The sequence below is a fragment of the Aedes albopictus genome, chromosome 2 (genome assembly GCF_035046485.1).
Source record: "Aedes albopictus strain Foshan chromosome 2, AalbF5, whole genome shotgun sequence".
NCBI lineage: Eukaryota > Metazoa > Arthropoda > Insecta > Diptera > Culicidae > Aedes > Aedes albopictus.
Window position 1 is genome coordinate 304,058,031 of NC_085137.1, and position 12,319 is coordinate 304,070,349.

A 12,319-nucleotide genomic window follows, 5' to 3' on the forward strand; every position below is an offset into this window, starting at 1 on the left:
CCTCACCACACTCGTTCGCAGGACCGGGATGGCTGCGGGTCGCTGGCAGGAAGGGCTCGACTGCGACGAGGGGTTTAGGAACTCCCATGGGGCTAACAGGCGTGCATCCCGGTGGTGAAGGTCGTGTTGTGGGCAGGTTCGCTGTAGTCGGCCTTTGAGATCGATGGGAACGTTGGTTCAAATCGGAATTAGGAACAGATGACGTCGTACCTCTGGAAACATCGAACTCAATATGTTTATTTTGTTTTTATTTTTTGTTTTAAAGTCACTGCTAATTAACATTTTATTTCAGCAGGATTCGGGTAAAGTTATCGAATGATACAAATGATATTGTAAACAAAAAATGTAACTTTGGTGAGCGTATCACTAATATGTAGCTTATTAGACGTACGATGGTAACATTATTTTATATTTCAGATTTCCAACCGAAGAGTCTAGTATTTCAGTCAAATGCCATTAAGATGCTGAAGAAACACGGATGAATTGGACAGACAACTTGATGGCACAAATGTTCCAAATGGAGGATAACGTGCCTCTGGAGCCGGCCTTCTAATGGTGTGCCTGAACGTTGACCAAACGTATCCTTTGGAGTTTACCCTTCCACTAACAACACCCAAATTCCCGTGACACCTAGGCCTGAAAGATCGTAGAGCTGTCTACTCCTTTCTAGGTGTCCCATCCTTGCCCATCCCTCAGCAATCGGAAGGACGTGGCCAGAACAGTTCTCGACCATTGGAGGATTGCGCCAGTCTTGTCTAAGAGTCAGGGATTAGTCTCATATCTTTGTGCTTTTGTTCGGACGGGAAGGAAACAACCCTCGTAACAGCGGTCTGGGACTGTACCATTAACAAATTTGTGCGATTTGCTTAATGCTAATGCTTAATAGACTACAAGAGATTCTTGGAACCATCATAAAATCAAAATATAATATATAAGGTTTTATGACGGTTCTCAAAATCTCTACAAGACTTGTTGGTTATCAAAATGTAACTTGGGTAAGTAACATCGGATAGCCAACCCCAGTGGTAACTTTGGTCAGGCTGATAGGAAAAGGGGGTTGCTTCTGCATACCTGAGCGTCTGATCTCCAGGAGGAGCGGCTCACAAAAACGGATGCCTCTTGACGGACGGACGTGAGATGATTGAAAGGTGGGAGAAGAAGTTAAGGATACCATTAACCAGCTTAAAACCAACAAATGATGGTATCGCTATCGCAGCTGAACTCACCAAAATGGACTCAGATAATGCTGATAATCAGGGTCTGGGAAATTTAATAACTACCGAAGGAGTGGGAAGAAGAGGTAATCTATCCCATTCATAAGAAAGGCGACCGTTTGGTGTATGAGTACTTCAGAGAGAGCGATCACCATTATTAATTACACAAGTTTACAAAATAAAACGAAAGTCGTGAACTTCTGTCAACGACCAAAATTTTTGAAGCACAATTTAGTGCTGATTTCGAAACCGACCTTCAAAAATTTTAAAGTAGAACAGTTTTTGAGTTCTAGCTCAATATCGAGTTTTGTAACTTTTCAAAATATGTAATTTACTAGAATTCAAATATATTGCGTTTTGTTCAACCAGTTTTAAATCTTTTTCCATAAATAAAGAGCTGAATACAATACCATTCGATCATCTGAATGCAGGTTTTGCGTCAGATTCAGTGGCGTAGCTAGGAATTTGGGGGCCCGGTGCGGAGCAAAATTCGTGGGCCCCCATGAAAATTACTGATCGCACTGTTGTATTTTGTACAAAACGATGAAAAAAACCAATGAAATCCATCAATGAACGTAAGATTTTTTGTAAGAATTGTGTCGAATTTTTTTGAACAAATTATTTGGGAATTGTATCAAGTAATCTTTAAGGAATTCCTTCAAAGATTGCTTTACCGTTTTCTTTAAAAAAAAATCTTTCTTGAAGAGCAATTTGTCTTCAAGAATCTTTCAAGACGTTAATGCAAGGATGTCATTCAGTATTTCTATAAGCACTCCTTCAGGAGTTCTTACAGTGTTGTCTCCGAGGATGTTTTCAAAAATACTTCTAAGTACTTCAAAAGATTCTTGCAAAGGCTTCATCGAGTATTTCTCGAAACATTTGTTCAGGAAGTCCACCAGGATTTCCATCAATAATATCTCTGAGGATTAATTCAGAAGATTCCAGAAAAAAATACTACAAAAAATTCTCCAAAGATTTTTCCGAAAAAAAATAAAATCAGAATCGGTTTCTGTAGGGGTATCCCGATTATTTCATAATCGGAATCTCCGTCTAAAAAATAGTCGAAATCCAAAATTTCATCTTTTTTGGTGCCCGAGAACTATTTTTAAAATCCATTTAAAGTTTGTATGGGGATTTTTTTTTGTTCGGGGTGACCTGTCATTTTATCGATTGAAGTGTCATTCCACCCGCCGAAATTAAAACTGTTTAATTAATTTAACCGGGAACACAAAGAAATTGAAACGCAATACAATCACGTTATGCTCACAAGGATTCCAAGGATTTCTTCAGAAATTCCTCCAATGATTCCTTAAAGAACGCTTGTTTCGATAAAAATCTGCAAGGGTTCTTCAAGTCCCAAAGAATCCGTTGAATATTTTTTTTAATCTCCAAGGATTCCTACAGAAGTTCCTCTAAGAATATTCTCAGAGGAACTTCGTAGGAGTTTTGCAGAGATCCTTTCGAAAAATTCTTCAGGATTTCCTCCAACGAATTCTTTAATCTTCATCAACTCAAGGACATTTTCCAAGGATTCCTACAGGAATTTTTGCTAACATTTCTCTGGGCAATATTTAAAAAAATCTATAGTGATTTTTCAAAATTTTTTCGAGACCTTCTTTTACCAGGTTATTAATGATTCCGCTAGAAATTCCTCCGAAAAAATCGTTTAAAAAAATCTCTGAGAATTCCTGGTAGGGTCAACATGCCCTTAATAATCCTACAATCGGAAATGAATTCTATTGGAAAACAAAGCGATTACGGAACCGATGATTACGTAATTTTTGTTATCATTCGTGCTCACTTCTAGCAAAAATACAAAAAAAAAGAAACAAGACAAAAAGCGCTTCATTCCTTTGATTTGAGACGGATGAAAATTGGAGCGTATATGCCTAAATAGTAAAGGAACGGATGCCCTATCTTATCAAATAAAAAAAAAATCTCATGTACTCCAAGGATTCCTCCTAAGATTCCTTAGACTGCTACTTTCTTCAGGAATTCTTTAAGAATGCCTAGAAGCATCTTTTAAGTGAATCATGCAAGATTAAGATTTCATAGAGGATATCCATAGGGAATTCTTCAGGAATCGCTTTTAGAATTCCTACAGGAATTTTTCCAAGGATTTCTTAAATATTTCTCAAAAACAAAACTTTCGAAAATTATCAAAAAATTCTTTCAGAATTCCTTCAAGGATCTTGTTAGAAACTACTGCAAGGGTTTCATCAATCGGATAAAGCTTTCCTTGTTTAATTAATTTAACAATTCCTTCAAGAATTCTACCGAGGATTACTCTTGGGACTTCTCCAGGACTCGCTTTAGGAATTCTTCCAAGGTTTTATTCAAAATTTTATAGAAATTTCTTCCAAGAGGCGTTTAGAAATCCCTCCCAAACTTTCTTCGGGAATTTTTCTAAAGATGTCTTTAGTAGTTCATCCAATAAATGCTTTTACGATTTCTCCAAAGATTCGTTCAAAATTTATTAAAATATTCTCTTAGAATTTCCTCAATTGATTTCATTCATTCTTACTTAAACGTTCAGGACGCGCGCCTGTTCGAGCCTAAAAATACACTGTGCTTGCACTGTATACGACGAGCGAGGTTTTTTTTTTGGCATTGTTGTACTTTTTACAACGACGCGCGTCCTGAAGGGTTAAACTGATGTCCTCAAGTATTTCACAAATTATTTTTTCACAACATATCTTTCGGACATTCTTTCATGCAAGGATTTCTTCATGTATTTATGTAATTACTTCAGCAAGATTTTTTCGAAGATTTTTAAGAAATTTCTCCAATAATTTTTTCAAGGATTCAAGAACTCCTCATTAGAAATTAAAAAAAAAATAGATTTTTTTTCAAGGAATAAAATTTTAAAAAAACATTTTTAGAAATTGCTTTGTGATTTTCTTAGAAAATTGTTTGTAAACTTCTCTGGTTATTTTTTTTTTTTGAAATTCCTTAGGTAATTCCATGCGATTTTCTTCGAGCGTTCCGTTTTAAATTCTTGGATTTTTTTTAATTCGCAAGAGTGTATCTCATAGAACTGCAAAACCAGCTGCATAACAGACGTAATTCCGTAAAGAATTATGAAACAAAAAAATCCAGAGGAATTACCAAAGGAATTTTTTGAGGAATTACCGGAGTCAGTCAAACGAATTGACTAAGGAATTTTCAAAGTACCTGTCGAATGAATTTCTAAAGAAACTATTGAAATAAAAACAAACTTAAATTTCAGGCATATTAGCAAAGGGACTGCCGGTGAAACTTTCATTGAAATTGCTGAAATCCCGCAGGAGTTTCCTGATAAATTTCCAAAGCGATTGCCCAAAGAATATTGAAACTTCAAAAAACATAACTAAAATCAATTTCGAATATAATTGCGGAAAAATTATCAAAAGAACTACCAAAACAAATTCCAAAGGAATTGCCGAAAAAAACGCCAATGAATTAATCAATCAATTTCCATATGAATTGGCGAAGAAGTTTCCAAAAGAGTGTTAAAGTTATTCCCAAAATAATTATCAGATAATTTTTCAAATAAATAGTAAAAAAAAACAGCAAAAGGTTGCAAACACAATTTTTAAAGGAATTTCCGAAGAAATAAGAATCTGAAGTTCGTAAAGTCATTGCTGAAGCATTGCCGAGAGTTCATTAAAGAAGTTTTCAAAGGAATTGCTTAACAATTTCTCAATAGATTTGCCGCAGAAATTTTCAATGATACTTCTAACAGAGATCCTAAAAAAGCTTGAGAATTTTTACCAAAGGGATAGCGCACTCAATTTTCGACACAACAGCTGAAACAGTTTCCAAAATAATAGCCACAGAAATTTTATAGAAATAATGCAGAATGAAATCAGAAAAAAATCCTTAGGGAATTCCCAAATAAATTTCCGAAGAAAATTTTTAGAGTATTTGCTGAAGAGATTAATATAACGAATTGCTGCACGGATTTTCAAAGTAATTGGTGAAAAAAAAAATCCAAAAGAAATTTCCGAAGAAATGCATCAGAAACTGTAATAAAAAAATCCTTCCAGAATTCTCACAGAAATTCCTCCAGAAAATTCTACTGTGATTCTTTCAATGAATTCTTCAGGTATTCTTACAAGGTTTCCATCAGGAACACCAGTTTCGTCCAGATTCCCTTCACAAAACTTTTAAAAATGATTCTTACGATTTCATGATGCATTTGTTCCAAGTGAGGAACTCGAAGAACTTTTTCTTGAATATATTTTACGATTTATCTAGGAATTACTTCAAGGACTTCTTTACAAATTTCTTTATGATTTCTTTTGAAAGTTGCTACAAACTCCTCCTTGCGTTTCTGAAGCAATTTCTTCAAATAAATGTATTCCCATGAATTCTATAAAAAGTTTTTTAAGAATTCCACAAATGATTCTTTTGGGGCTACCTCACATAATCACTTCAGCAGTTTTGGAGAAGAATCCGTTAGGAATTCTTTTTTTAAGAAATTTCTCCAAGAATTTCTTTTTGCAATGCCTCAAATGGTTTTTCTTGAAGTCCTTCAAAGGATTTCTTAAGAATTTGTTCAAGCATTTCTTTAGTTCAACCTGCAGGGATTACGTAAGAATTCCTCCAAAAATTGCTGTAGAAAATCGACCAAAGATTCCTTATGCGAATTTTTCAAGTCCTTTTTTTACAATTCGTTCAATAATCTTTTATGGAAGTTCAGTGAAGATTTAATCTTTTTCTTCAAGGATTTTTTTTTCAAGCTACAATACAAAGATTCGTTCAAGGATTTTTTTAAAGTTTTCCTTCAGATAATCCTACATGAACACATTCATCCCCAAAGGATTTATACAGAATTTCCTCCAAATATACAGGATCTCTTTTATTTTTCGATTTGCTCCAAAGAATTTGAGAGGAATTCATTGAGGTTTCCGCCATTGATTTCTTTGAGAAATAATAGTCATGTCATCATTAGTTCTTCCAAAAATCTCTTTGTCTTCAAAATTTCTTCAGGAATTCTTTACCTAAATCCTCAAGCTACTCCTTGTACTGTAGTAATCCTTCAAGAATGTCATCAAAGATACCTGCAAAATCAACCCAATGATTCTTTCCGAATACGTTTTGGAATTCCTCAAGACAAAGATTCTATTAGAAGTTCCTCCAAAAATTCATGCAAACATTTCTACAAGAATTCCTTCGGGAATACCTCCACAATTTCTTTAGAAAATCTTCCAAGGATTCATTCAGGTATGGCTCCAAGCGTGATCTCCGAAATTCATGAAAAATATTTTCCATGAGGAACTCCTAAAGGATTATTTCTTAAGGCTCATCTGAGGGATTCCTTGAAGGACTTCATGACATAATCCTTGTAGGATTTTATGAAGGAATTCGAAGAGGTATTCCTGAACGAATGTTTGAAGAAATTCCTGAAAAAATCCTTGAAGGAATTCCTGAAGGATTTCTTGAGATGTTCCTGTAGAAATGCTTGGAGAAGTTCCTGAAGGAATGCATCATTGTAAGCTTTCCTAAATCAATGCTTAGAGGAATTTCTGGAGTAATCCCTGAAAAAAGTTCTGAAGTTAATCTTAGGGGTTTTTATGTAGAACTCCTGATGTAACTCCTGATAAATTGTAAAAGATATCCCCAGAGACAAGGACCTTAACTGAAGGAATTCCCGCAGAAACCCTTCAAGTAATATGTAGAAAGAAATACTTGATGAAATAGTTGGAATAAGTTGATTGCATTTTTATACGAGAGTAAAACTTATCTACAAACTTTTGTTATTACAGTTTTGATGTGACATATGTTCAGATCTTAACTTTAATAAATAAGACCTCTGAATTTCAACTGCTATCCTAAGCTAAGTAAACAGCTATGTTTGGTCCTGTGGTTGGGATAAGTATCAGGGATATTTTCATTATGCTCATGAATTTTACTTCCATATCGGTACTGAATTTCGTAAAATTATATTTTGATTTCTAGCACATTTTTTCTTGTATTTTGGGACCCCTGAAGGTACAAAGAGCAATCATCGAAAAAAAGGACTTCAAATAAGTCATGTGTGTGCCGATTTCAAAATCTCACGAAGGGGCCCCTACAAACCCTTCAGCAGATCTGCAAATATTGAACTTATAATTGTAGCAAACTTTCGCTATTTAAAAAACTTTATTCAAACTAGTGTAAGAAACCTTCACTGATTTGGAGGCCCCTTGAATTCGGGGGCCCGGTGCGGACCGCACCTCCGCACCCCCCCTTGCTACGCCACTGGTCAGATTGATGAAATTCAAGATATTGGCGCGTTTTAGGGACGATCTTCTTAAATTTTAGCAAAATTCCCAAAAAATTTTGAAGAAAAGTATTTTTTTCAATAAGAAAAAAACAACTTAAAAATTCTTTCTCGACGTTTATTTGACATATCATATGTAGGCGAGTTACAGTAAAAATTTCAGCTCAATCGGAGCATTGATTACGGAGAATGAGATGTTTGAAGTGAGCGACTTTGCTTAAAAATAGAACAAAAATCGATTTCAAATCATCAACCTTGTATGGAAAGTCGAAAAAATTTCCGCTCTACTGTAATTTTTTTCTTTCGCGTTTTCGAACTCAGGGCATGATTCTACACCAAAAATGATCATCAGCTTACCGAGTTCAAAAATGCTGTAAACTAGTGTTATCGAACCAACTTCAGTTGAACACCCCAAGTTCTCCATACAAACTTCGGTTTTGAACTGTGAAGGCCCGGTCCAATATTTTTCAAAAATTCTTTCACTATGGCATTTCTAGGGTCCTAAACCCCTGTTCTTTTTTTCTTATCCCATAACAAAATTTAGTGTTGAACGGTGTTATCAGTGGAAGTCGTGCCTACTATAGGCTCCGGACTACGGTAAAAAAAGATCAAAACCACGCAAACCATGTATTTACAAAACGCTAACGAGATCGGTAGTCCATTAGGCACCCTACACACTACTCAAACGGTTTGACCAACATTGACTCCGCCCCCAGGTTGGTGGTTGAGTTGGTGCTGTGTTTGTCCATGTGTGATGCTGCTTGACGAACCAATTTGGCAGTTCGTCAAACCGATTTGACGGTTGACGGTTTGGTCGGCAAAAATCAAACCAGTTTGATTTTACTCAAACCAACGGTGGGCGGAGCCAATGTTTGACGAACCAATCGTACCGTGTGTAGTGTTGTTGCACAAACACAGTGCGATTTCAAATGGGGGATGATGTTGGTGCAACCAAAGTGACATGTTGGTGCAACACGATTTGGCAGTTCGTCATGCGGTTGCAGAAACATTCGCTGGTTCGACCAACCTGGGGGCGGTGGCAATGTTGGTCAAACGGTTTGAGTAGTGTGTAGGGTGCCTTAGGCACCCTACACACCAGTCAAACGGATTGACCAACATTGACTCCGCCCCCAGGTTGGTGTTGAAGTTGGTGCTAAGTTTGACCGTGTGCTGTTGGACAAACCGATTTGGCAGTTCGTCGAACCGATTTGACGGTTGACGGTTTGGTCAGCAAAAATCAAACCAGTTCGATTTTACTCAAACCGACGGTGGGCGGAGCCAATGTTTGACGAACCGATCGTCCCGTGTGTGGTGTTGTTGCACAAACATAGTGCGATTTCATATGGGGAAGTATGTTGGTGCAACCAAAGTGACATGTTGGTGCAACACGATTTGGCAGTTCGTCATACGGTTGCAGAAACATTCGCTGGTTCGACCAACATGGGGGCGGTGGCAATGTTGGTCAAACGGTTTGACTAGTGTGTAGGGTGCCTTACGGATACGAGACATAGACTATACTCGAGGACTACCTGCAAGCACCTTGAGCTTGCGAGCGACGCGTGTTAAGGACGACCATTATTGCCGGTTTGCACATACGGAGAACCCAGTATTCAGAAGGTGATCAAAACAAAAAGGATGCGGTTGGCAGCTCGGTTGGCAGAGCATGTTGCCTAGCGAGCATTGGACATACGTAGTACGGAGGATGGAGAACGGCAGCCGTAATCCGAGCATTGTGGCGTAGTATGTATTTATTGTTGATTACGTGTTGTGTTATCTTAATTGACTTCCAATTCGGATTGTACCAGTTTTCTCTTAATATTGTTTGCAGCTTGGTGTTTATACATGTACAGGGATAGACAAAATGATCGGGACAGGTAAAATTTTCACTTTTCAAAAAATGGTCAACTAGCTGTAACTTTTCGAAAAATTGATGCAAATCATCAAATTTTTATTGTAAGTTGGTCAACTAGTTGTCTATCAATGGTCCAAATTTGAGAAAGATCCGATAGCCAACTTTGGTCTGTTATATCTTTTGAAGCACACTAGTTGACCATTTCTTGAAAAGTAAAAATTTTGCCTGTCCAGATCATTTTGACTATTCCCTGTATGCATGAAACAAAATATGATAATTTTCTGTTTTATGATACTCTATATCCAAGAATCATATCCCTTTCGTGACGAACCAGCACAATTGTGCTGTTGAGCAATAACAGTTTTGTGTAATTTTTCCAACTGTTTAGTCTTTTATTTACCTGATGTAAATTGTTTTAATAATTGGGCCATTACTTATACTTGTATGTGTGCAAACAAACTTTTGTTTATGTTGTGTGTGAAATTGACCACAACAAGTTAAACAAAAAGTGAGCAAGAATAGTAAAACATGAAAAAGTTTTATCTGTCGCAAATTTTTTATTTTCGATTCATCTAGGTGGACAAAGCTAGGAATCGAAAGATAAGGAGTAGTTCTAGTGAATGCATAAGAAAAATTGTTGATATGTTAAAAAGTCTGAGAGTTCTGGAGAGTCAAATTTGAGCAATTTGTATGGAAATTCCACTTTTTTGAGCTCCGTCACGAAAGGGATATAAATGTTTATTATGAAAAGTCGTTTTTTTATTACAGAGTCGAACCTACTCATAAAAACTGTCTCTAATCTGTAATAAAACATCTACAGTCGAGTGTCCTATTAAACGCTGCCACCCACTTTACACCCACCGTAATTTCTCAGCTGTCTTACATCCAATCCAGTTGATTTTTCTAAGTGCAGTTAGTCCTTACTATAGACTGATCACATACAAAAAATGAATTTAATTGGGTTAGAGGACAGCCTGGAAAACGCGGTGGCCGTAAAGTAGGTGGCAGCGTCTAATAGCCGACTGTATATCCAGTAAAGTTACGCAAATTGGAGCCTGGTATAAGAAGACCTTAAACAAATCTATCAGATTGTAGTCTTCACTGATTTTTGCACACCATTCATCAATACAAAAATAATAGCATTTCATCCTACTCTTACCACGACAAAGTCATCAGTATGTAAATACGTAGATGTTTCAATGAGTTGCATATTTCAACAACAATGTTTGGTTCACTCACCCACAACAAGCGATGCTAAAATCTCCGAAACCACATCCCAACAAGCATCTTTTATCTGCATTTGCGGTCTCCCATATCGGCGGCAAGATGCATGTGCATAAATACTTTCTCGCAACGATTTCGCACAGTCAGTAATTCTCTGCTGCTGTTCTGTTCACGATGGCATCCAATAGTACCAAGTTTCATGGGCTTCTTCAGCGGCCGTACGAGCCCATGTTTCTACCCAAGTCCAACGGGCAGGTTTACTTCGATCTTCCGGACAATTACCTTACCGATCGGTACCGTCCGCTGGGTCAATCGCTTCAGAACCGTTTTGGCTCCAATGTGCAAACCAGAATTCCCGTGCAGAACATTACCGCGCCCGATATTAGTTTTGCTCAGGTGGTTCCTCGTCGCGGGGGCTTCAGTGTGTTCAATCAACGCCATCGACAGGTGGCCGGCAGGTTGATCGATATGTTCCTGAATCAGAACGACGCTGATACGCTGTGCGCCGTGGCATCGTACTGCAGAGATCGCCTGAATGGACCACTCTTTCAGTATGCCTTATCAGTGGCCCTACAGCATCGCTCGGATACGGCCGAGATACCGGTGCCGAGTTTCCTTGAACTGTTTCCAGACCGGTTCATTGAGGCATCCACCTTTCCACAGTTGCAGGAAGAAGGAAGAATCGTCAACCAAGGTGACAGGGTAGGTGCAAGTTCTTAACCGTAGTGATTGGTTTATTTGAATCCAACTGTTACAGATGGCCATCGACATTCCGGTGAACTATACCGCATCTGATCGTGAACTGGAGCAGAGAATGGCATATTGGCGTGAGGATATCGGTGTAAATCTGCACCATTGGCACTGGCATCTGGTGTATCCCGCAGAAGGCCCGGACGTGGTCGTCAGGAAGGATCGCCGTGGAGAACTATTCTACTACATGCACCAGCAAACGATGGCGCGATACAATATTGAACGGTTCTGCAATGGTCTATCGAGAGTACGTCCATTTGCTCATCTGCGGGAGCCAATTCCAGATGGATATTATCCGAAGATTACGCAGAGCTCTAATAATCGTTCATACCCTGGTCGGGGGCGGAATCAACTGCTGAGTGTAAGGGTCACAATTTTGTGACAAGATGAATGTGATCTAACCTGTGTATGTGTTTCAATTGTTAGGATTTGAATCGTGTTGAGGATCAAGTTATTGTTTCGATAAGCGATATGGAGACATGGACAGGTAGAATATTCGAAGCAATCGATGCAGGATCTGCTACAACAGTAAGTACTTCGATTATAGTTGGGCCTCATTTAGCACCGCTACCTTTTAATCTTAAACTTATAATTGCATTCAAGTCAGGGACATTCTAGAGACCCATCCTTTTTTACTCAAATACTAAGATTTATAAATTACCTAATCAATCCAAAGAAAATTCTAATTCAGTTTGTTATTCAAAATGAACTTGAGATGTTTCGAGAATTACTTTATAAAAGGTGCATCTGATAAATTCACTGTACATTATTGTTCTCAAAAATTCTACATATCATGAGTTTCTCTTTGAACTAAACTATAACTTTTTCAAGCAATTCTATTAGACCTGCTAGATCTGCAGAAATGCGTAAAGATTTTTTTTTTTTTCAAAAATTCAATCAATAATTTAAAAAAAAAACTTCATCTCATCTCACATTTTTTTGAATGACACAGAAAATTTAAAAATGCATCAAGAGAGAAGTCCCATTGTCTCTTTATAACCGTGCCATTAATTTCAAGCAGAAGTTCAATTA

At 37.5% G+C, this 12,319-nt stretch overlaps 1 protein-coding gene across 1 annotated transcript in view; it reads left to right on the top strand.

Moving 5' to 3' along the window:
• LOC109423857 (uncharacterized) overlaps nt 1–12,319 on the top strand; it is a 36,991-nt gene that overhangs the window by 16,853 nt on the left and 7,819 nt on the right. Inside the window, exons 8-10 of the mRNA XM_019698893.3 lie at nt 10,691–11,239; nt 11,295–11,648; nt 11,714–11,815. Of these exons, the coding sequence (XP_019554438.3) occupies nt 10,691–11,239; nt 11,295–11,648; nt 11,714–11,815 (1,005 nt within the window). The remainder of the gene's footprint in view (nt 1–10,690; nt 11,240–11,294; nt 11,649–11,713; nt 11,816–12,319) is intronic.